Source organism: Asterias rubens, chromosome 9 (genome assembly GCF_902459465.1).
Source record: "Asterias rubens chromosome 9, eAstRub1.3, whole genome shotgun sequence".
Lineage (NCBI taxonomy): Eukaryota > Metazoa > Echinodermata > Asteroidea > Forcipulatida > Asteriidae > Asterias > Asterias rubens.
The window spans coordinates 7,623,527-7,649,194 of record NC_047070.1 but is presented as its reverse complement, the minus strand read 5'-3'; the positions used below and the strand labels follow the sequence as shown (position 1 = coordinate 7,649,194).

General features: G+C 39.9%; 2 protein-coding genes across 3 annotated transcripts; one reads left to right on the top strand and one right to left on the bottom strand.

Moving 5' to 3' along the window:
• Positions 1-2,571: 2,571 nt before the first annotated feature.
• Positions 2,572-10,071, bottom strand: LOC117294625 (mannosyl-oligosaccharide glucosidase-like). Its single transcript, XM_033777121.1, has 4 exons — positions 9,401-10,071; positions 8,534-8,645; positions 6,054-6,198; positions 2,572-5,086 (listed from the first exon to the last, which is right to left on the bottom strand). The coding sequence occupies exons 1-4, from the start codon at positions 10,059-10,061 to the stop codon at positions 3,167-3,169; spliced, it is 2,838 nt and encodes a 945-aa protein (XP_033633012.1). The 5' UTR covers positions 10,062-10,071; the 3' UTR covers positions 2,572-3,166.
• Positions 10,072-10,976: 905 nt separating this feature from the next.
• Positions 10,977-23,889, top strand: LOC117294953. Of its 2 annotated transcripts, none has more exons than XM_033777510.1 (4): positions 10,977-11,180; positions 15,909-16,074; positions 18,587-18,724; positions 19,526-23,889. In XM_033777510.1, the coding sequence occupies exon 4, from the start codon at positions 19,545-19,547 to the stop codon at positions 23,292-23,294; it is 3,750 nt and encodes a 1,249-aa protein (XP_033633401.1). In that variant the 5' UTR covers positions 10,977-11,180; positions 15,909-16,074; positions 18,587-18,724; positions 19,526-19,544; the 3' UTR covers positions 23,295-23,889. The 2 variants fall into 2 exon arrangements, with proteins under 2 accessions (XP_033633401.1, XP_033633402.1); XM_033777511.1 differs by having other exon boundaries at positions 18,587-18,773.
• Positions 23,890-25,668: the final 1,779 nt, after the last annotated feature.

Here is a 25,668-nt window from a genome sequence, read left to right as displayed (position 1 = left end):
TCGCCATACCTCAAAAAGGCTAAAGGTACTGCTTTACTGCTGCAGAATTATGTGCTGACAGCCATTAATTGGAGTTACATACTTTACAGGAGGATGCTGTAAGCGCAGATTTCTGCAGTTCGACCAGGTAAATGTAATTCTGAGCATGCACACAGGCTGTGTTAATTTTGCAAAGGTCACTTTCATTGGAAACTCTTAAAGTCAGTTGGAAACTTGTGAAGGGGCACCAAGGCCAACACCAGGGGCAACTGAGGTCATGGCCTCTGTTGCCTGTGTACAATTCCAGACTTGCGCTTCTGCACTTCTGAGAACAACAAGTCTACATGGAAGTGTCGTGGCCGAGCGGTTAAGAGCACCAAATTCAAACTCTGGTGTTTCTGATCAGCAGAGTGTGGGTTCGAATCCCCAGCCGTGACACGTGTGTCCTTAAGCATGACACTTAACCATTATTTCGTCCTTCGGATAGGACAGAAAGCCGTTGGTCCCTTGTGTTGTGCCAGGGATGTAAAAAAAACCAGTGCACTTATCGAAAAGAGAAGGGGTTCGCCCCGGTTTTCCTGGCTGTGGCTGCTGTATGCGCCGTAGCACCTTGTAAACCCTTTTTAAGGTGCTAAATAATTGGGTCTAAGAATTCCTCACTGCGATAACCTAGTGTCCCCAAAAGGTCCCCCATTGTGACTTGCATCCTTGCTTTGTGCTTGCATAATTCACCCAAACTTCTCAAGAATTAAAGACAAAGTATACCTTTGGTTTGTGGAACTATTGGATTGGTTTTAATTCCAAATAAATGTCAACGTAAACAATTAAACTAACATGTGAAAATAATGTTTTAAAAGTTGGTAGCGGTTTTATGATACGCCAAAATTCTGGAGAGGTATGTGAATGCAGGAAGTCAGGAAGAATAATCCAATATTTTAATACAAAATCTGAGCCGTCAGATTAAATGTTTTTGAATCCCACTCCCGAAAAATACACTCCTTTAAAAGGAATTAATTCTCAAATTGTTATACATTATCAACAGCTGCGGTGCTTCTTACCAAATTAGTTTGTAGTTTTTGGATTCATCACCAAAAGTATACCCTCCCTTTAAAACCAGAAATGTCCAATGGGGCATAGTTAAACCACCAACAGCGCACTATGAAGATAAATTACAGTCAAAATAGCAGAGAGAATGGAGAATTTTTTCCCACAGTAAAAATCAGATACATGTCATACATGCACATATTATGCTCAAATAATTTGGAGAAAAATTACAGTACACAAGACAACAGTTATATTTAGTACATAGAATTATGTACATGGTACATATGATTCTACAGTAGCGTCTAGCCACTGTGCATAATTATTTTGAAGGTCAATATTTGAATTAATTTGTGTGCATTATATACAGATTAAAGTTTACAATGAAAATTTGTTCTCTTGGGGTAAACACAAATCAAAATTTAAAAAAATTATTAAGATGTCTCATTTCACACTTTAAATCTTGTTGTGAAGCCAAGGACTTTAAGAAGATAAACTTAATTATGGTCTACTAACCAATAACCCAATAGACTTGACTCAAGTCCCAATCCCGTGCCAGTGCCACACTAAAATAATTGTTTTCCGGGCCCCAACCTGTTCCGCTTAACTACATTTTGACGATGGGGGCGCACTTGTCTTATGTGACTGCTGGCGCGTTACATGTGTTTAGGACCTCACACGTAAGGAACTCGAGTTCAACTCTGTGTGTCTGAACAGTTCTAAAGTTAGACCGAATCGGGTTCAACCTGAAAAGTTAGACCGTCGAGCTGGGGGGTTTATCTTTAGACCGCTTCGGGTTTATCATTTAACACTGTGTTTGGACAGAATAAAAAAATACCAAATCTGGTTTACTCACAACAGATGACCCATTGACCTCCGTGACCAAAACAGGATGTTAGAGTAATGGGGTCGCGTTTGCTTTGACCTCTTAAAACTGAAGATAAACTGTATCGGGTTTATCTCATTGCTGTCAGAACGCAAGGGGACTTTTTACGACCACCTCAGAAAGTTAAACCGGTTCGGGTCTAACTTAGTACGCTGACTGAACACACCCACAGTGTACATAACTGCCCATTCAGTCTTACTACTAAAAATGCTTTCATCTCCAATAAGGAAATTTATAAATATTTGCATATTGGGTTAATTAATTTAACATGACCTCACCTGACAGAACTAGAAAACTATTTTTTAGAAAAGTAGAGTTGAAATGAAATAAATATTTTTGAAACTAGACTTACACTGTCTGAATCCCTCAAAACAACAACAATATTTACCCTAAACACTCTCCACATCCACCCTACATCAGGCCTGATACTTCACGGAGGCAACAAAGGCGATTGCCTCTACGCCCCCTGGTCATTGCCTTGGTGCCCTTGAAATGCACAATTAGTAGTAGAAATTCACAATTTCCTCATAGGGTGCTCTTTACCAATGAGAAAATGCCTTGGTGCCCTCGCCCTTTCAAAAACGAAGCATACGTGCCTGATATGAGCTCTGAAATCATTCAGTTTGTTCAATCAATAATATCCCTTCACCCTTCTCTTGCTTTTGCCACAATATTTTAGTAAAAGACTGTGCATATCTTGCATATACCTATATTCTATCTTCTTTGGATTGTTTGAGATACAAGTTTTAACATGTGAGCAAAACATGCACTTTAACATGTCCTAATGTCCAAATATTAGGCTGTTAAAAAAGGACCTGAACTGTGAGCTCAAAGCATGAAAGCTTGAGAGAGTCGAAAGTTTGTGAGCACGAAGCCTACTTACATACATTTATCTTTGGTTCTAAAAACCCTACTTTGCAATCTGGGGCATTCTATATGATTTTCTCTTCATGTTTTTATGAATTTGATCTAAATGAAAACAAATCCCAACAAATACTAAACAAATCCCAACAAATACTATTTGTTTTATTATTTTTTAGTTTTAGGGATAAAAAACCCCAGATTTCCAGTTAAAAAATTGAGAAATCGCATCCCTGAAATATGGCTTAATATGCACGAACTACCTGCATAAGATACCCCTTGCTCAGGAAACTTGGATGAAATTGCAACTCAAATGTTGACTCTGCAGGCTCTACTGATACTTTATCTTACAAAGCCAAACTTCTTACTTTGCAAGGATTAAGGAATGATTTGTGAGGGTTAATATTTTTCTGACATCATGAGCACCACCAGAGCCGACCATCCAGTGAAAGGATGTGACCCTTGACCTTTCCCTGTTTTATCGTTATAATTCTCCCAAATGTAACCCGACCTCTCGTACTCCTTGATAATATTGCTGACAAGGTTTTGCCTGAGCTCTGCATAGAGCGCCCTAGCTTCGTCTTGGTACGGCCCCGCCAGACTTGAGTAATGGTGCAAGGCGCGTACAGCAAGAAAGTTCATGTTTATCCATATAGCACCTCGCCAATATGGCGGGTCATGTTCTGTGTTGTACTTCATGTAAATCGGGTCCGATTTCGAGAGTGATCTCAGACCATAGTTAGTCCACAAGAGCTTAGGGTCTTTCAAGTCTGTGAGTATCCTGCCAAGTTTGTTTGACTTTGGCTCAAGGATCTGAAGAAAGAAGGGGAACAGGCTGACGTAGCCGAAGGCATCGACGAACTGTTCCTTGGGCAGGGTGTTCCCTTTGAGCACACGCACTAGAGAGGGTTGGGGAGGTGCAGGGGGGCGTCGCTGACCTGGCTTGGGTCTAGGAAGAGGTGGGAGCGTTGGCCTTTTCAAGACAACAGCAGAAGAGTGTATCCCATAATCACTGTACATCTTTCCCTTCGTGGACCAGTGTAGACTATCGAGCAGTTTATTGTCGCTAAGAACTTTATGAGTGACTTGATAGTCCTGGAATGGGGCGTTGATAGCCTTGGCTATGTCTACCATGACTCCTGAAGCTAAGGCCATCCAGCAGCGTAGATCGACGTGAAGTTCATCATCTGATGGATGGGATGCCCTCGGGAAGTCATCCAGACCAGATGTCAGGGTCTTGGGGTTTAGCTCTTTGTCCGTCGTTGCATCCCGGCCTCTCCATCGATACGTGGACGGCTTAGGTCCTGCCTGGGTCGTATTAAACCAACGGTACCAAGCCTCTAACCTCGGGTACACATGACCCAGATAGTCCAAGAAATCAGCATTATCACTGGATGTTGCATCTTTTAAGATAGACTGCAGAGGTAGAAACAAGGTCGGCGGGTTTGCATTTTCGTTGTTCTGAACGACAAACTCATCGGGGACTTTGCTGCGGGCCTCTCCTCCCAGGATCTGCTCCCGGGGAATCCACCCTTCCGTATTCATAAGATCGAGCCAGTGACCAATTATCTCCTTGCTCAGGTCTGGGTCCCACTTGCTGATCAGTAGATTATGGAAACCTTCATCCCAGAGAAAACCTCGAGGGAAGAATGACCGAGACGGCACGGCCGTCAGCAATGGGGCCTCCCAGTGCTTCACAGGTTCTGGATTATACTTAGACCGGACCGTAGAATGACCATAGAAATACCCTATCCCTCCTAACATGTTACTAAGCACAGCCTTTGCGACATCGATCTCTCTCTTCTTGTACCCTTTCTGTTTTAACCCAAACTTTTCCTCGAAGGTTACGTCAAAGTTCTCTTTGTGCTGTTTCAGCCGCTGAGTGAACACATCGCCAGAGAGCGGGGCCTGGCGATTGATGTTGCTTCCCGACTCGAATATCACCTCCATTTCAAAAGGGAGAGACACGGTCACCTGATGAGCGATGAAATTCGCCTGGTAGTCTGTGATTTCTTTCAGCGCTAGGATGTCCCCCGCCAGGCCCGCCATGACTTGTTTTCCAGAGTAGGGATAGCGTTTGAGACTCTGCAAGACGACATCCTTACTGCGGTGAATACTCGGGCTGTAAGTGCTGACGTAGTGGAATTTCTTGGCGTTGGTCGCTGGTGGAAACCTGAGGCTGAAACTGCCAAGCTCTTTTGAAGATCCGCGAATCTGAAGAAGTTGACCTCCCTTCACGATAGACTGGAGGTCACCGTTAGTTCCGTCGAGTGCAGTGTAGAAAATTAGACTCACGATTGTCTTGTTTGCGGCTCTCGTCTGCAGAATGAACACATTTGTGCAAAGAATTAAAATGCTGGAAAAGAACTGAGAACGCAAGCCTGAATGGGATACATAATCAATCTTTTGGTCATTGGTCTATAATTTTCTATTTTTACCCTAAACTTTAGTGGGCTGGTGAATCTTGAAGAATTTGTAGAGAAAAAAATAAATAATAATAAATAAAAGTTTACAGTGCAAAACATAGTTTGAAACAAGAACAGTTTTGTTTTAAATACATAAATTTGGAGCAAGGAAAAGCATCCGGCTTGGTCACCGGATTAGCACAAGACCTGCTTACCGCCGAATTCTGTGCTTACGATCACGATTCCCAGCTTACGTGCAAGCGCCGAATTTCTGCGCTAGCCTTGTAAGCGTAGAATGCCTATTAACGTGGAGTACGCACGCGCAGAAGCCAAAATTCGCCGCTAACCCGTGAGATACGCTTGCCGTAAGCACAGAATTCCCTGCTTCCGTAAGTGCCGATCCTGTGCTTACGGTAAGCAGAGCCATGAAATTGGGCCCTGCATGAGTCAATCCAGGGTCCTAGGGGTGGAGGGCAAGAAATTATACCACTCCACCAACTCGACCACCCTCAAGATGATTGTGGCATTGTGGGGTAGTTTTGTTTTCTCAAGAAACCGCTGGGCCCAATTTAATTGTGCTGTATGGTATAGCAAACGTGCTTTATTTAGCATTAGCCTATTTCACAACTAAGCAAGACAAATTAGGCAGCCACATTCACCATTGATTTGCCTCGTTACGTCATTCACTTTCATACAGTGAGCACTGGAAGGTTAGCATAGGCCTTTTCCTGTGCTTACGGTTAGCAGCGTTATGAAAAAAGAACTTGCTCTGTAAGCACAGAATCAGCTATTTTGCATCTCTATGAAACTGGGCCCTGATCACCCGGGAACTCTATAAGCGGCTGACTGGGATAGCAATTAGGGATTGTCTATTAATTTACCCTGGGCTTTCCGCTGATTCGTGCCGTCCAATCACCCCCATGGTTCCCACCAGGCTGCTTTACAAATTCAGTTTTCAAGGTGAAATTCTTGTCGACGACTTCCTGTACTCCAAAGTAAACTGCATCGTGTTGAAGCCATCCATATCTACATTCATAATCCATATATCAAAGTGAATAATTATTATATAGTAACGGAACTCATTAACAAGCAGGAATGGTAAATAATAACTGGAACTCGGACAATTTATTTTTGATTAAAGGCAGTGTACACTATTGGCAATTACTCAGAAAAATTATTTGAATAAAACCTTACTTGGCATTGCGTAATGGGGAGTTGTTGGTAGTATAAAACATTGTGAGAAATGGCTCCCTCTGAACTAACGTAGTTTTCGAGAAAGAAGTACATTTCCACGAATTTGATTTCAAGACCTCAAAATTAGATTTTGAGTTCTTGAAATCAAGCATGTGAACGCACACAACTTTGTGTGTGTCAAGGGAGTTTTTTCTTCCATTATTATCTCGCAACTTCCGACGACCAATTGGGTTCAAATTTTCACAGGTTTGTTACTTTATGCATTATATATATGTTGAGAAGACTGGTCTTCAACAATTACCAAAGGTGTCCAGTGTCTTTAAATTGGAGAATGATGCATTTTCTTGTGAAATATCTAAATACCTGATAGCTGGTTTTTGGTATATTGTTGGTATACAACACATTTGTTGTGTATCTCTTGTCTAAATTGCGAGTCTAGACATCAGACTCTGTCAATAGGTTAGGGTACAAAAGCCAAGGCTTTCACCCTATCCTGCGTTTTGCCCTTCTGAATTGTTAGGCATTTTGGCTACTGTTTATAACTGTAAAAAAAATGTAACTGTCGCTATTATGAAACACCAATGATCATGTGAGGGCAATACCGAAATAAATGTTTATTGAACTAAATTGAAATCGTTTCCCAAAATAATAAAAACTAAGTTCCAGCACAGATGGTGTACACTCGTGCATAAGATTCATCAGAAATAGTCGGTTTGGGCAGTAGGGAGAATAAATAACCTGCAGTTGTAAAGTTATCTTTTAATGGGCAATTATCTAGAAAGAACATGTTGTAAAGGTCTTAATTCACAGAAGGCTATTTGTATTTCGTTTGAGAACGAAGTTCTTATCTAGTGTGTTCATCTATCCTTGTTCACTAAGCGCGTCCATTTTGTTTTGACAACCCAGCCACATCAGGGACATGATGATGTAGTGCCTGCACCAAGTAGTGTGTGTGTACGTGACGGGAGACTGTTACGTGGTGTGTGAGACCACCAAGCTCGCGTGTGTTGCAGTATTATCGTACCTAGACGCAGCAGGAGATTGCCAGGGATTGGCAGAAGGCTCCAAGGATTTTAAGTCTCGATCCTACAATGCAGACTGTTTGAATAGGAATTTATCAATTCCTATCTTCAGCTCCCCTGAGCAATTGTTTATTTTTTAATATTTTCTTTGTTAAGCCCCCTTATCAATAGGGGTTTAGCCTTGTTTTGGGCCAACTTGCATAACCTTTTAGCTTTCAGGAAAGACTCTGCTAGGGTTGAAACGTCAGGCCATTAACTATTTTTTGCAAAATTTAAAACAATTAGTCCCGAGTATTGCCGACATCAATGTGTGTTCACCACTTTGCAGAAGAATGGGAAACCATTGGGTCTCTGAGCACCTGTTCGAATGCAGTTCCCAGTTCACAGCACTTATGCAAAGCAGAAATGACCTTTATCACCTCTTGTACCAAGACAATAGGTATTATAACATAGGTCTTTGAATTTCATTCTTGAAGGTGCACAGCTAATTTCCTCTGGTTAGAGGCACTTCTAAAGAAAATTTGAAATTTTATATTGGAACTCTCTGAATAGACTGATCCATTAAAGCCATTGGACCCTTTCGGTTCAGAAAAAAAAATAAAAGTTCACAGATTTACAAATAACTTACAGGGTTTACAGAAGGCAATGGTGAAAGACTTCTCTTGAAATATTATTCCATGAAATGCTTTACATTTTGAGAAAACAGCAAAACAGTATAAATTCTCGTTAACGAGAATTACGGATTTATTTTAAACACATGTCATGACACGGCGAAACGCGCGGAAACAAGGGCGGGTTTTTCCGTTATTTTCTCCCGACTCCGATGACCGATTGAGCCTAAATTTTCACAGGTTTGTTATTTGATATAGAAGTTGTGGTACACAAAGTGTGGGCCTTGGACAACACTGTTTACCGAAAGGGTCCAATGGCTTTAAGCTCCGCCCCATTGCGTATTAACCAATCACAACGCATCGAAGGTCCGACAAATAAAGTCTGACATTCGTGCGCGTATGCTTGGCCCGGCCAGCAGAGTTGTGCAGAAAGGCATTGGAAAGGCTCACGTGTGCTTGCTCACACGTGAGTCGTGGGCGGAGCCTAATGGATCGGTCTATTGTCATGGGGCCACTTGGAGGGCTGATAAATACCTTGCTAGTTGATCTCCTTGCTCACATGTATGACGAATTGAGAGTTGTTTATCAAACTGAGTGAACCACATGAGACCCGTCACTGGAGAATGTGGACTCCTCGTCTTAAGTCCTGAGATCATGAGAGAGAAAAAAAAAAAAAATTGTTTATCTTTTTATTTGTATCCTTTTCTGTCAATGTCATTAAATACAAATAATTAGCCATAACCTTCATGGCGAATATTGCATTAAAAATGATATACAGCATCACTTACAGACTTCAATTACATATTAAATGTTTGGCCACAATGTGGATATTTTACTAATAAAATCTAACATAAAATCATCCAAATAATCTATTCTGTTTTCACTTTATAAGCTATTTTGTATATTTCTGTTTCAGAATATACTTCCCTCTAGAAAAAATCCTTGGGAGCCACAAATGAGAAAAAAAAAAACTACCCTCAAATTAAACGCAGGTAAACTGTACACGTTTGGTAATTGTCAAAGGCCAGTGTTCTCACTTGGTGTATCCCATCATGTATGAATCAAAGACGGCGGTAACACTAAACTGCTTTCAAATATAAAATGATTTGTGTTGTAGTACGTTTGTGTTATACTGAGACGAGAGTCAACAAATCAGACCAAAATATTTTTCTTCATAAAAAACAACAATCATCGACAAATAATATTTCCAAAATCAATTAAATATTTCGTTGCTCTTCTTAAATTAATTGTTAAAATCTTCCCATCTCATCTGGAGTCATCAAGTTATTAATTGTTGAATTGTTTAAAAACAGTATAACATACACATTTACAACATAAACAATGCTGTAGGTACACAGTATTTTTAACAATCTATTGAGGAAATTCGTCTTGAGAAATTACCAAAATAAACACCGGGGCGGTACGTTCCCCAGAATCTGGCAGGTGATTTGGAGGCCGAGCTTGCATCTTCACCAATCACACACGGCGCATCAAGCCGTGTAGATACCCTCTTCGCTAAGGCATCTTTATAAAACAGGTACCCAAAAGGAAGAAAACTCAGCACGACAAGGCAAGCAAATGTCTTCAAACTGACTGGTAAAGCTGATTTCCTCTTCCGGTTTACTCCGACGCCGCCACGTGTAATGTTGTTGATAGAGCCGCCGTCGTCCGTCTCGTCGACGGACCCCCCATTTCCGTTGTTCCGGCCGGCGTTATCGTCTGACGAGTTGTTCTTTTTATGGTTCCGTTGCCGAAGCAAAATTCTCCCCATATCGTTGTCTTGGTCTTGCGCTGGTGGTTGATCTAGGCCGTAACTTTCCACGTTGTTTTCGGCGTCCAATAATCCGGCATTTTTGTCATGACTTGATGAACGCCGTTGGTTTACATCGCCGTAGAGTAGAAAGGCATCGTCGGCAACACTTGTTGACCTTTTTTGAACAAGGTCACTTTCACTGATCGTGTCGTCATCGTTTTGCATCAACTCCGCCGGATTTGATTGGTCGGTGTCCGGCGGAGAATTAGAGCTTTCCATATTTTCATTACCCGAAGCCGCCATTATCATGCAAAATTGTCTTTTTTATCCGGCCCGGCGTTCGTGTGTGTCAGGTCAATGTATTCGCACTGTGACTAGGTGGTGATGCATGAGTTGTGTAATATAAACGCAAAAGCGTGTATTATCGACAACAAGCATTCCTTATATCATTGATCTTTATCAGTAATGCAGAGGGAGGGCGCTATTTCTTGTTTTACTGAGTGAGGGAGTTTTGTAATGTAAACTGCCAATTTCTGGCTTGAGTAGAAGACTACGTTGTAGCGCCTTTTGAAATAAATCATCAGATGGGGGCCAGGAGTTGTTCATGAACGACGTTATAAAAGTTATTTGGAAATCTTATTATTTTCCCTGTTTTAATAACTCTCGTAGAGGGAACATGACGTGTGCATAATAACGGCGTTATTAGAAACGTAGTCTCATCTCAAGACAGCAATTGACAGTCAAACCCTAGCCCTCCATGCGGTGTTAAAAAAAGCTGGACAGACAAACCCCGCGGGCACTGGAACTTGGAAGTTCCGGGAAGGAGATTTTGCATTGTTTAATCTAATAAAAAATGTCGATCTGATAAATGTTTTGTTTGTTACAACAGTGATTTAAAAGTAATTACCACTTTCTTCCCCTTCTGTTTTTGGTCGTTCAGCTCACATGTCTCGGCGGAGGAAGTAACCCGCCTCCTAACTGTTTCAGCCAAAAAAGGAATGCCCAAGATGCAGAAGAGAGAATTCTAAATCTAGTGCTGGTTTGTTACATCCCCCCCCCCATTTTGATGCACCCCCGCCCACCCCCCTCCCCCTCCCCCTCCCCCCTCCCTCATCAACTTTGCATTGTTTACTTTGCCGCGCGGCGCAAACTTTTTTATTAGTTCATGAATAATATTTGTTCCGCACGAACTACAGAGGGCGCGCTCAGACGTCACCTAAAAAACACATTATTGCGCACACTTGCCTCAGAAAATAATGTCATAAAACCCGAAACTTCGTCTACACGGGTCTACATAAGTTCTACATGGTAGTTTTACTTCCGCGTTGTTACTGAGGTGGTGTGAATCATATGCAAGTTTTCTAGCTCCTTCTGGCCGAAACACAGCAGTTAATTCGAGCTTGACCTCGGAGAACGATCAAGTCAAAAGTAAGTCAATTTCGGTGGGTGGGGTGGTGGTTGGTCGGTGGCATATTCATGGCGGGTCGCGAACGGAAACGAACGTCCTCAATTGCTATTTTATGGGGCGCCGTCTGTCAATTAATTGTTTGGCACTTCTAAGGCATGTTTTTACCATGGTTTATAGCAATTAGATGTAAACCATAGAAAGTGTTGCCAAATCCTTTTTATGGTTTATATACCAGTACTCAGTAGTCGTTGTGTGTAAGTTTATGGTTTACAAACCATGAACATGCAACAAACATTTATAAATCATGGTTTATAAACCGTCATGGAAATTTTACGAATCTTTAAAACATGGTTTTTATAAACCATGAAAATTGAAGCATGAAAATCGTGGTTTGTAAACCATAAAAATTAAAGCATGAAAATCATGGTTTAAAAAACATGGTTTGTAAATTGAGGCATCTTAAAAACATGCTTTATATTAACCATAACAATTGAAACATGACACTCATGGTTTACAAATCATGGTTAATAAACCATAAAAATTGAAGCATGAAAATCATGGTGTACAAATCATGGTTTAATACCATGAAAATTGAGGCATCTTAAAAACATGGTTTATAAACCATGAAAATTGAATCGTGAAAATCATGGTTTATAAACCATGAAATCGGAGGCATCTAAAAAACATGGTTTGTCAACCATGAAAACTGAAGCATCAAATTCATGGTTTATAAACCATGAAAATTTAGGCATCAAATAGCGTTTACAAACCATGGTTTATAAACCATAACAAAATGTGCACTCAAAAACCATAGTTTATAAACCATAAAAAATGTGCACAAATCATGGTTTACAAACCATAAAAAAACGCTAAACAATTAATTGACAAACGGCACGTTACGTGCCGTTTGTCAATTAATTGAACCTCCTTCCCATTTTAAGCGATAGTCGCACTATCGCCCGTAGTGCACATGTAGCCTACACTCGGCGACAACGTCTCGCCCGGTACAATTGGGTGTGTGTGTGTGTTATACAGTTGCCCACTGCTGACTGTTGCAATCTGAACAAACTTCTTTGAGGCTTGTGAATAACGCCAGAGACTGGGCTACAAAAATTGCAAAACCGGCGTGTAGTTTGACCTCTGACCTCTGTCATTTCCAGTATAGATACGCAGTCAAATTCCATTGGGGACTATGTGACTATTTGGGCATCTATATGCATTGTATCCAATGGGAACCTCTGGATCTAGCGGCAGCGAGGGATAAAGACAGGGGCCCAGTCTAGATTGCAGCAAGAATGATCGTCAAGAATGCTTGGGGAAGGAGGTTGAACACAACCCATGTTCAGTTTTTATGGTTTATAAACCATGATTTGTGCACATTTGTTATGGTTAATAAACCATGATTTGTGAGTGCACATTTTTTTATGGTTTATAAACCTTGATTTGTAAACTATATTTGATGCCTCAATTTTCATGGTTTATAAACCATTAATTTGATGCTTCAGTTGTCATGGTTTACAAATCATGTTTTTAAGATGCCTCCGATTTCATGGTTTATAAACCATGATTGTAAACCATGTTTTTCATGCTTCAATTTCTATGGTTTATAAACCATGATTTTCTTGCTTCAATTTTCATGTTTTATAAACCATGAATTTAAGATGTCCCAATTTTCATGGTTTATAAACCATGATTTGTAAACCACGAATTTGATGCTTCAATTTGTCTTGTTTATAAACTATGTTTTAAAGATGCGTTAACTTCCATGCTTTATGAACCATGATTTATAAATATTGATTGCATGTTCATGGTTTGTAAACCATAAACTTACACACAACGAATACTACGGGTATATAAACCATATAAAGGATTTGGCAAAATTGCTATAAACCATGGTAAAAACATGCCTTAAAAGTGCCAAACAATTAATTGACAGACGGCGCCCCATACCATTTAACCACTAACTACTTCTAGAAACTAACCATAGAGTCTATGTCCTTACTCTAGGCACTAACTAGTGGCCTAACTAGCTACAGAGATTGGGTGTTGTTATAGTTGTGCGACCCTCGTTTTAATTTGAAGGTTTGTAAAATGTGATGTACTAAAATCGTAGCGTTCATTTTTTCATTCATTTCATTTTATTTCAATACTCAATGTTGCCATAAAATTACATTTGTGTACATCATTAAAGTTAATATACATGATAATGAATAAATAATGGCAAACCACAGATGTAGTCAAGACAATAACAATTTACACCGAAGTTGAGTAAATAATCACAAACAGGACAACAACTAGGCATAGCGTGAAGCAAGGCTTTTGTTCCCGTACCTACGGACAGACAAAAAACGAACAAAACAAACAAATACACCAACAAACTATCACAACACTGACTTACATAAAAAACATGTACATGTATGGGTACAAAGACAAAACATCATCCGTAAAATGTATCATAACTTTTCATTATTAATTTTAACTAAGAATTAAGGACTGCTTTTAATTTGTTTGCAAATTTTGACAAAGTAAGTGCAGATTTAAGTGAATCACTGAGACTATTCCAAAATGTAGTACCACGTTGGACAAGACTATTTCTAAATAAAGATGTTCTGTTGAAATGGACATAATTTTTTTTCTTGCGAGTACTTCGAGTATCATATGAATGAATATTTGAAGTTAAGGTAAAGAAAGAGTTAAAACAAGAGGGTAATACATTATGGTTGTATTTATACATAAACTTACCTAAGTTAAGGTGATAAAGATCATTTAATTTTAGAATTTTAAATTGTTCAAAAAGTGCTGAATGATCACGATAACCAGCATTAGAATTGATACGTTATCGACCCTCATATGTTTTCGAACCCCAACTTTGATTTCCGTTTACCGCGAGATTGTGCAAGCTGCACCGGTGACAGAAGCTATGTAGTTTACTCACAGTCTGTATTTTCATCAGGCTGAGAATAAAGTTTCCTGTCGTTGGTTGTGCTCAAACATTTATAAAATGATTGATTTTTTGTACAAATCACTAGTGCATTATTATGCCAACATTCAAATGAGTCAGAGAAACATCATCCAACCTCGAAAGTTCAAAACAAAATTACTATCTGCTAGATTGAGTTTCATTCTGCTTTAGTCACTAGATGGATCACGTGAGGTGGTTACTATTTGGGATTCTATGGTGTGCCAATATGGGGAAAATATTAAAATATTTCAAGTGAAAATTAAAAAAAAATTTGTTTTGATGAACTGCATACTGTAATAAATTCCGATAAGCGTAATAAATATTAAGTCTACATTAAAGAGAAAATATCATAGATTGGTTTCTTATCTCCTGAAACCAAACATTACTGGTCTGAAATGGGGGAAAACGGATTGTTATGAAGTGTGTGTGCTTCAAGGGGGGTGGGGTGTTTTACTTTCATGCCTTATGATATCTCTGGATTCTAATATAGTAGCCATAATGCCTTAGGACAAAAATGTAATTAAATTTGTTAAGTAGTAATTGAATAATATTTTTGATTTATTTTGCACGCCATACAAGCTTCTGAGTATTCAATAAAATACCAATCAATGAAAGGTGTGAAAACATATGACGTTGCTCCAATGTCGTGCATGCATAAGCACTGTTAATGGTGGACTATCTCTCGCAACGTAAAACCAAAACTTTCAACACACCGTGATGTGTTTACAAGTGTTATTGTTAAAAAATTGGATAGATAATTAAACAAAAAAACATTCAGTTTTTGATAGTGAAAATTTTTCCTGTTATCCTACTGAAAACACATGACACCAGGATACTATAGTTAATACCATCATGACCATGATGAAGGAAGATGGTAATTAAATAAATAATATTTAATCATAATATATTATAGGATAACTCTCGGTATATATGGCGCCACCACTTTTTCACTCATTTTTACAAAAAGGGATATCTCCATTAAGGAGGTAAATTAGAACCCATATTTACTTCATATCGAATGAAAAATTGGTGGCGCAATACAGAAACTTTCCCAACAGCAGAAGTAGTATGCCATGCAAACGAAAAACATGTGTCTTAATTAATTACGGTGAGTTTGTGACTCACTGCCGCATGCCTTGACTGTGTGAATGTGATTTACTGCGCCCTCCATCATCATCATCCATGTCCATGCTTTATTCTACACATATTGACTGGCAATGAGGTCTACTTCTATTCCCCCGAGGGACTTTGAGTGACCAGAAGAGGGAAATAGGCCCCTCTTCTGGTCACTCACAAGCCCGAGGGGGAATAGACGTACACTAGTTATCGAATTATGCCAGTCTAGTCAATATGTATTTTATAACAGAGCTCGGTCTTAAAATGTGAAAAAAGAACAGAAATCAAAGGAAGGTTTGTAGTTGCTGTTCATGGTTCAATTCAAGAGAGGGCGCTGTAAGCGGGCTCTATTTTCTAAAACTAGTGCCCACTCGAGAACTAGTGCTCGCAAAACATGCGCGCGTGATCACTAGACTATATTAGTTCATCCCACGTGACCGCGTTTCAGCCAACCAGAATGCAGAAAAAGCAAGAGGTGTGTTATAATACTATATATAGTTCTCATAGAGCAAGGCTTAATATTTATCAAAATAAGCTTTGTATCACCTAGTCCTAGTTGCGATAACATAACCCTCCTCCTGAAGGCAAAGCCGAAGGTTCACATTGAAGTGGCCTTGTGATATTATATTAGGCAATGACTTACAACATTGAAAAAATTTTTATCTTGCAGTTGATTTGCTGACGACACCACAAAGTCAAGGTCAAGTGTTCTAGACCCATTGGGCAGATCAATCAACCGAGAATCCCTCTCGATCCCTGATGAGATTGTCTTAAGAAACGATCGATTGCAGGGGGGCTGAACTTCACTCCGGAAGGGACACAGCAGCTTTCATCTGGTAAGGGGGCACTTCCTCAGATGGGGAAAATGCAGAGGTCACCACAGAAAAACCAGACAGGGCACACAGAGCAATTGCTTTGGGGCAACATTGGTTGTCTTGAGCCCTGCAATAGACCCTTCCCATGAATATATGCTAATTACATTCAAGCATGCGTACAGACCCTACTGGTTGACAAACCAGAAAATCTGAAACAGTCGCCGCTTGAAAAAAATAACAGTCACAAGAGTAAAACATATATTCAACTTGTACGACGTGATCCTGACAGTATCGTCGGGAACTAATCGCAGGCGCATAATTTCTCAGTTGTTGTAACTTGAGCATATTTTGGCTGCGCGTTGCCGACAGTTTGTTGCGGGCGCAAGAAAATCGTAGGTCGATCTCATCTGAGGCTGGCTTTAAAGGCAGTGGACACTATTGGTAATTACTCAAAATAATTATTAGCATAAAACTTTACTTGGTAATGAGTGATGGGGAGAGGTGTTGCTAGTTTAAAACATTGTGAGAAATGGCTCCCTCTGAAGTGACATAGTTTTCGAGAAAGAACTATTTTTCCACAAATTTGATTTTGAGACCTCAAGTTTAGAATTTGAGGTCGCCAAATCTACCATCTAAAAGCACACAACTTCGTGTGACAAGGGTGTTTTTCTTTCATTATGATTGAGCTCAAATTTTCACAGATTTATTACTTTATGTATATGTTGAGATACACCAAGTGAGAAGACTGGTCTTTGACAAGTACCAATAGTGTCCACTGGCCTTAAGGTACCTGGAGCTAAAACTCTCCGCATCTGGAACTCTCTACCACTTTATGTTAGATCTTTGTACCACAATATTCAAATCTCTTCTCAAAATTTATCTTATGTGACAGGTTTCAAAGACCTATTTTGTTGTGTCTGTTTTATTTTGTTTTGTTTTTTGAGTTTCAAGCAGGTACGATAACTGTGTAATAACAAGTCTTTTTTAATTCCTCTGAAAAGAAGAGAAACAATGAATGAAACTATTTTGTTTAACCCATCTTTAATTATATTTGTGGCAACTTTTTGTAGTTCGGGTCTAAGGGAATCATTGTTTGATTTGACATGAAAAATTGTCTCATGATGCTTAGCTTAATTTTTGTTTATAGTGATTATCCGACCCCAATTTAAGAATTGACCACACTGTATGTGGGCCAGGACCCTGGGCCAGTCTGTTGTAGTTTGGTCAATTCTGTAAATGTTGATTAACTATTACTGCGCAAAATTAGACGACAACTAGAGCAAACTAGACGAAACGTTGAGACTAATTTAACAATTTAACATCTGACTCCGTGGTAGTACAGTTAATCCTGATCCTATCAGCAAAAGACTAGTCCCATCCTATTTTCTATACCTTCCGCCCGGGTAATAGTTAAAAAGCAAAACAGTTTTTTTCAGTACTGATAAGTCTCCCGAACCCCCGAACATCTACTCTGCGGAAGTACAATAAATCAAGACAGTTCTCTAAGAACAAATTCTACCTGGCAAGTAGAAACATACATGGTGTTACCGCAAACCAAACATATATTGATACCTCACCATGCAATGCCTCAAATCCTATACAAAATTAGAATGTTAACAATGCACACCCTCGTATTAACACTTCTCTTTCTCAAGTACAATGCCATCAAAGAAACCTGCTCTAGAAACTATTTTAGGTTGTGAGCAACCTCCATAGAGCAAGGGACAGGACCAATTTCATACTGCTTTAAAGGACAAGATTCGCCTTAGCCTTGTCCCAAGGCTCTTTATAGAAGCACCCTGCTTTGAAGTCACAAGGTAGTATGAATTACAATACTGGCAGAATACTTCAGTTCTTGATATACAGTCTAACGAAGGATCAAAGAATGGTTTTTCAACCTCGTACACCAAAGTCGAAAAAGAAGCTGCGACTTTGTTGTACAAGGTTGAAAACCCATGCTTTGAGTCAACACCATGGTATACTTTATATCAAGTTCTACATGCAGTACCTAGTGATGTGTGATTCATGCTACCGAATTCAAAGCGGGGTGCTTGCGTATGAGAGCCTTGGGACAAGGCTAGATTCACCCAAGTATAACCTTGACGCTTAAAGGAACATTACAGAATTGGTTTCTCTAGCAAAAAAGTTGCTGGCAGTGTAATAAGTTTTTGCAATCCACCTGATACATAAACTGACAAACCTGTAGAAGTTTGAGAGCGATCGGCCATCTAGGTCACAAGAAAATAGTGAAAAACCGATTACACATTTTGCATGACATCGATGCAAAAAGAAAAATGAATATAATGCTCACTGAGCGATAAACTCCAATCCAAACGGAAAATTAGATTATCTATATAATGTATTTCTCATCAAATATAACTTTTCAGACCGAAATATCTCAAGGGATGTTTTATACTATCATCATCATTAGACCGAGTAAGTTTTATCTGTGATCTTCTCGATTTTTGTTTCTTTCCAATTCTGTAACGTTCCTTTGAAGTGAAAACTTTTTCTTTTTCCCCTGATCTTACAGAGCTGTGTAACTTCATGTATACAACAATCTGTGCACATTATGAGAGAGTAACACCACTGCAAGACACAACCTGTCCGAATTCATCCATCAATGCAACCTGATTGTTCCACAGTGTCACTCCTTTGATCCAAGACGCACGTATGTATTCATTTTGAAAAAGCTTTCTTAAAGGCAGTGGACACTATTGGTAATTACTCAAAATAATTATTATTATTAATTAATTATCTTTAAAATGATGTTTAACATTTTCTGTTTTATGATTATGTTTAAGTTTAAATCTGTGCATTTGAGTCTTTAAAATGTTTTCAGCACCATCCCTTCATTCTATGATCTGCTATCTTTTAATAAGAGGAATATCAATTCCTACCTTTTCAGCTCCACTGAGTTTCTGCATTTCTATGTTTTCTTCATTGTAGCCCTTTACCTAGAGTGGCTTGTAGCCTTGTTTTGGGTGAACTTGCATAATATTTTTTTTAAAAACCTTTGAGTTAATGTGTATGTACAGACCATATTGTACAAGTATTTACCATGTATCGCACGCCCAATGTACACAGTAGTGGGGACCTCGCTTTTTTTTGCGATAAACTTGTTGGTGTTTATACGGAATACAGTGATGTGATAGGATTTTTAAAGGATCTCATAATTCAAACAGAGTCCCACATACATTGCAGAAAATACGGTATGTTTAAGCGTCACTGAGTGAAGAATATGCGCGCTATAAAAGAAACCACTGTTACTATTATTATTCATTGTTAAAGACCACAGAGTTCTTTAAGACCCAAGGGGTAGGAACGAAACTCATATCCCAGGCATCTTTTCATTCAAACCGTATGGCTTGCCAGTCTTTCAGCACTGTCTCTTTACCCATGTGTCTCTGCCTTTGATGGACACATCTTTTCGATAGTTAATTGTATTCTAATTGTCTAAAACATTTTGCAGAGTTGCTGCTGAACAGAGAATGGCAGAGGGCGAAGACAATGCTGATTTCTCTGCAGCGGTCTTGGCCATGATCGGTGGAAAGAGATCCTTCAATAGGGCCATCTCTTTAGCCTTCTCCCAAGCCGCTAATGATGCTTCCTCTGATGGAGACTTTGGAGAAGAATCTGTACAAGTCTCAGATGGGGTAACAGATAAAGACGAAAGTGATGATGATGATGATGATGATGATAGTGATGATGTTGATGATTCAGATGATTTAGAACAATGTGAAACTGTCAGTGAAGATATTAGCAGTTGTATTGAACACAATGATATCAGTTCCTTTGCCAGCAGTAGTGACGACACCCCGCCAGCCCAAAGCCATAAAAAGAAACGAATGCATCGTCAAAATCAGCTGCTCCTCAAGAAACAGTTTCTCGGTACCTTTGACAACCTTTTTGAGGCTCAGTGTGCAAGCATAGGATTGGAAGTAGAACCAAAAGACATGAATGTGGTCTGTTCAGTGCCAACCTTAGTGGAGTTATGTCTCCAGAAAGGCCTGAAAAAGACTGGTATATCTGATGGTACTAAACCAACTCAAATAGCCCCAGGTCTGAAGTTCCTCCTCAAAGCTCACAAAAATCAACAAAGATTAGAGCAGGTGCATCTGAAATGGTTATTGGAAGCTTTGAAGCAGGCAGAACATCAATTGAAGTCAAATGTTCATCACTTCATCAAGCAAAATGGGCAAAAGATTGACTATTTTGTGCGAAGAGGCAGAGCAGTTAATAAAACAGATTACTCCTCACGCGATGGCTTAACACATATATATTCAAGCAACGAAACAAAGGTTATTCCCATTGCAGTTGAAGGTTTTGAGAACAGAGATTGGGCAGTGGCTGCATTGGCACACTGTATACATCTTCTTCTGCCGTCTCATATACATGAAGAAGACTCGAAAGAAGTGAAAACGGGTCTTTTGAAAGTTAGGCGGCTTCTAAGCAATCACGTATCTACACTTGTAAGCCATTGTTTTGATATCGCCTTAGCGTATGTCTGGTGGTCCCGAGGTAAGATCGATCAAGCCCTGAAGACGTTCCTGGACATTGTAGATCGAATCCCATCTGATCATGAAGCAAGATTGCTTCCTGACAAAAAACAAACAATCATGTTTGGCTGTCAGAAAAGCCTGTATCTGAATGAGCTCGGTAGGATGCTGTCGCAGTTTGACCAGCCTGACTCTTCCGTCCAGTTCTACCGCCAGGCAGTGGATGTGTTTGAGGAAACTTCAGTAGTGTTTCTCGATCAACAGGTGATGCAGTCATTTGTCCTCTGTGCTGCAGCGTATGATCACGGCCTCTTGGATCATTCTTGTGCTGTCAAAGCAGCTTCATTCTGGGAACTTGTTACTGCTGATCCAAGTTGCCCAGTGGAGTTAATCCAAGCATCTGTGGAGTCGTTCCTTCATTGTCATACTGGCTTTACAGAATCAGATAAGAGTGATCAAGTACAGCACAATCCCCACGTGAGAAACGAGACATGGTTGTTGGAGGCAGGTTCACAAATAGAGAAACTTGTGTCCCGAGCACCTCAGGTGTACCTTCATTACTCTCTGATCATGTCCATGTTAGGAGAGGAACGCAGAGCAAAGGCAGCCTATTCTAGTTATGTTGAGCAATTTGTGAACTTGGATGACTATTATCGATCTAAAGGCACAGTAGTCGGAAGTGTTGCACTCGCAGGTTTTGAAGAGACAAAACCACAACCGTGGTGGACGCTTTTCAAATGGATGTCCACAAAAGCTACTCTGGCTGGTTCTTTTATTCGGAGACCTATCCCGGGGATACCCCTTTTGTGGCGAAGATCAATTCAGCATGCTGCTTACAGCTCAAAACCTAGAAATGGTGTTACTGACGTAAAGGGAAAGGCACTGAACCTTCATATAACACATGATGGGTTTTTGAGTGGCACCATGCTGCAGAATATTCCTCCCTTTAAGTCTGTCCTGCTTGACCCCCAAACAGGGAGCATCTGTATTCCAGACCAACACCGTCAATCGAAAACACTTGACTGGGACAACTACATTTTTGGCAGAAACTATGCTACTGGTTTTTGTGTTGACGCCTTCCTCCCTTTTCCGATCCTGCTATTTCAGAACTCTCGGGAAGATATAACGGTTACGTTTTTGAATGTAGGCACAACTGCAGATTTTAGAAATGAGAAAGTAGCGCCTGACTCGCATGGGCATCACTCAAGGCATGCCAATGTGTCTTCTACTGTGGTCTATTCTAAAGGCAGGGACACTGTCAAAGTAAACCTGAGGGAGCTGGTAATGAAGGAAAGAAAGGCAGCCATTTTACAGCACATTAAGGAGCATTACGCTTGTGAAGAAGACCAAACAGTCATCAAAGATTGCACTGCTCTACTTGATTACTGCATAACCAGAGGGCTACAGATAGATTTTGCCTTTGTGGAAAGAGTCATCTTCAAGAAGCTGAAGCGTGATGAAGCCTTTATGGAAGTTTTTAGGCAGAAAACAGCTGCCAGCCGCGGCACGAAGGAATCTAAATGTGGCCCGAGAAAGAAGAAAGGTCGACAGATCAACCAGCCTCAACTTCAGGCACTATCATTGCATGATGTGTTTTATGTTGGAAGATCAACAGTAATTTTGTCTCTGTTTACTGCTGCAGTAGGGCATAATTACATAAAGGAGCAAGACACCCTTGTTTTCCTCGACTGCAGCTCTCCGGAGTCCATTAGGCATCCAGTCATACATTGTGCAAGTTTAACTGATTCTGTGTGGCTGCTTCCACAACAGAAGACTTGCTGGCAGTCTAAAGACTTTAAACAGGATGTATTTTTCGCATACATCGACACCTACCAACCACGTGGCAATACAACCATACAAATGAGAATTCTTAATGTGTTTGATGAGTTTGGGAATATCACACAACGGAAGCACTTACAACATCCTAGACGTCCGGTAAATGCTTGGCAGGGTCCGTATACTGGCTGCTTTGGGCATCATCTTATTGGTAAATGTACTTACTTGGGTAACACCACATCAACCATCAGGGTATGGAACACACAAGGCTCTACTGAAATAGTCAAAACTACCCCAGTAGTTGAAGACCTCATTGTTACTCAAGATGTGGTTTTTGTTGTCCAGGCTCCTAACATTTTAGTCTTAGATTCCATCACCTTAGAGCCACTCCATGTGCAGACCAGAATCCAAGGCTGCGCTTCGGTCACAAACACAGATGGAATACTAGTAAGGGATGAATGGCGTTTCATGACTGTCCTAGCAACCAGTGACTGCTTAAAAGTATCACCTGATGATGGCAACAAGAAGATTGCGTGCACTCGTGTCATTCTGGGAGCGGCAAACCATGTGTTAATACTGGAGAAGAAGAAGGTCTCGTGTGATTCAGGATCGAACCCGCACCCAGTTGATATTGTCGCAGATATCCTGATCCCTGGAATCCCCAGGGAGGTGTATTATATCAGTAAAGGAGCAGGGCTAGTTGTGGCTGCATCTTTATACGAAGACGTTTCCAAAGATCCCTACTATCGTGAAAACCTCTACTGGTTCAGTGTTAGTGGTGTTATACAAGGCATCCACCCGATGCTTGGAAAAAGTCCCCATTGTTTCTATGCTGTTCCACTACAGACTAAGGATGACACAACACCAGGAGAGGACGCAAGACGGGAGAAATGTTGGCATTTGTTCTTTGATGATGGACTCGGTGCCCTCTGCTGCATTAAACTTGAAAGTGATGAGGTATTTTGATGTCACAGATGCACACTCACCCATGTTTGTATACGCCTGCAACCCAACCGTGGACCTCCCATTGACCCTCTCTTGTTTAAACTTTTTTGCAACAGCTCCGATTGGTTTTTTACACGTTTTCCAACTGTGGGCCTTTCCTGAACCTTGGACTCAAAAATTGTCCTCTTTTGTGATAGGTCCCTGGATTGAATGTGTATACCTGCTCACACCCATACCAGTTTGTTAACATCAGAAACTTGGGACCTTCTTCTCCCTCTTTTGTTTGTTGACTAACACTTTTTCTTTTGTATGTATATGCTTTCCAACTAAGGATCTTTGTAGACGTCCGTCTTCACCCAACACCGGGGAATCTGTTGTCCCTTGTGGTTGTACTTGTATATAGTCCCTGTATCCTGATGCTTCATGTAGGCAGCAAAGGAGAGGTTCTCCATGCCCCCCTGCTGGTCAATGTCTTTGTGCCCCTATATCGATCCAGTAGATTGACAATTTCCTCATGTGGTGCTCATTAACCGAGGAGAAAATGCCTTGGTTCCCTTGCCCTTAAAGCCTTTTCGGAACAGAAAAAAAAAAAAAAAAGTTTTACAAATAACAGATTACAGTTTTACAAATAACTTACAGCGTTTAGAGAAGGTTATGGTGAAAGACTTCTCTTGAAATATTATTCCATGAAATGCTTTACTTTTTGAGAAAACATTAAATCAATTCTCGTTGTCGAGAAGTACGGATTTATTTTAAAAACATGTCATGACACGGAGAAACGTGCGGAAACATTTTCTCCCGACTCCGATGACCGATTGAGCCTAAACTTTCACAGGTTTTTTATTTTATATATTATAAGTTGTGATACACGAAGTGTGGGCCTGGACAACACTGTTTACCAAAATTGTCCAATGGCTTTAAAAAACGGAGCAAAAAACAGTTTTTTTTTTTTTATCTTCACACACATACATATTGTAGTGTTGACCGGGGTTGCAATGTACACAGTTTAATGACGCAAGAAGATACAATTCACCGGAGCTTTATATTTTGCACTCGACGAATCATACTAAATACACGAGAGAAATGCCTAAGAGCTTAGGCCAGAGGACGCCCTATCTTGCGAGCGGGTTCCCCGATCGGCCTGCAGGGGTCACCAGCAGTGCTCCGATGGGGAGTCGTGCTGGCGCCGCCTATATACCCGTCGATCACAGCCGCAGCCGCTACAATATTTGTTGACCTGATAATTGAACTCTTTTTGTTGCCTCATTGTTTGGACTAGGTTTAGTTCAGCAATGTTGTCACTGTTATTTTTGTGCAATATCATATTTATTATAGCACTGAACAGGTCAGTTCTTAAAAGTGCAATTGCAGCCAACTTTGTGTTCACCCTTAGGCTAAAGGTTGTGGTCATCAACCCTTGGTTTGGATATTTTTTATTATTTCATTATGTACAGTTAGTGTGGGGAAAGGTGTGTAGGTTTGTCTTTTTTGTTTACTCTTACTTTAACTTTGAAACCCTACTTTATCTTTTAAGGATAATATGCAACCAGTCAACAGTGTTGGCACTGATATTTAGTATTAATGTTCTTGGTTGAAAATGTTTCAAATACAATGAAATAGCCTAGATGTCTTGCCTTTGAAGATTTTATTTAATTTTTCATGTATAGGCTATGTTAAATATTTCTGGTAAAGAAGCAAATGGATCCCGAAGATCAACTAGTTCGCACTGTTAAAGATACCTGGGCAGAGAGCACTTTGAAGGCGATTGAGAAATACTGCGTCCAGTATTACTAATGTAGATTTTTCATAAAACATTTGCTTCTGGTGAAATTTGCTCTTTACAATTTTGTAATGATAATGATCAAGTTGGGTGGAAAACATGTTCTATCAAGTGATTTTTATTTTGTTGGTTTTTGGAATGATGCGTTGTTTCACAAATTGGGTCAAAGGTCACGATAACATATTAAAGATCACGGTACTTGTACAAAAATAGTCATAAACTTGTAAATTTTGAAGAGCCCAACTGTTTCTTAGTGGATTCTGATAGAGGAAGACATGCTCTATCAAATGATTGTTATTTCGTTGATTTTTGGAATGATACATTATTTCAAAAACGGGGTCAAAGGTCACGATAACATATTAAAGATTACAGTGACCTACATTTCAGAAAATTTATTTTTGATGAAAGAATTGATTTGAGCATGCAATTCTCATCAATTTGATACCAAATTTGCATATATGTGATAAAAATTGACATGGTTATGACATATTTTTTACCAAAAAGGTGGTATTTTACCCAAAAGAATTCAGATTTTAGTGGATTCTGCCCTGACCACATGGAAAGTCCGATCGGGCTGAAAATTGGTGTGCATTCATTGCTCATTAGGACCTACAA

Coding starts and splice junctions, on each gene's coding strand:
- LOC117294625 (XM_033777121.1), bottom strand. CDS start 10,061: ATGATAATGGCGGCTTCGGGTAATGAAAATATGGAAAGCTCTAATTCT. Junction 8,646..9,400: donor CCGCCCCGGTGTTTATTTTG/GTAATTTCTCAA, acceptor TCATGATCTCAG/GACTTAAGACGAGGAGTCCA. Junction 6,199..8,533: donor CAAGGAGATCAACTAGCAAG/GTATTTATCAGC, acceptor TTATGAATGTAG/ATATGGATGGCTTCAACACG.
- LOC117294953 (XM_033777510.1), top strand. CDS start 19,545: ATGGCAGAGGGCGAAGACAATGCTGATTTCTCTGCAGCGGTCTTGGCC.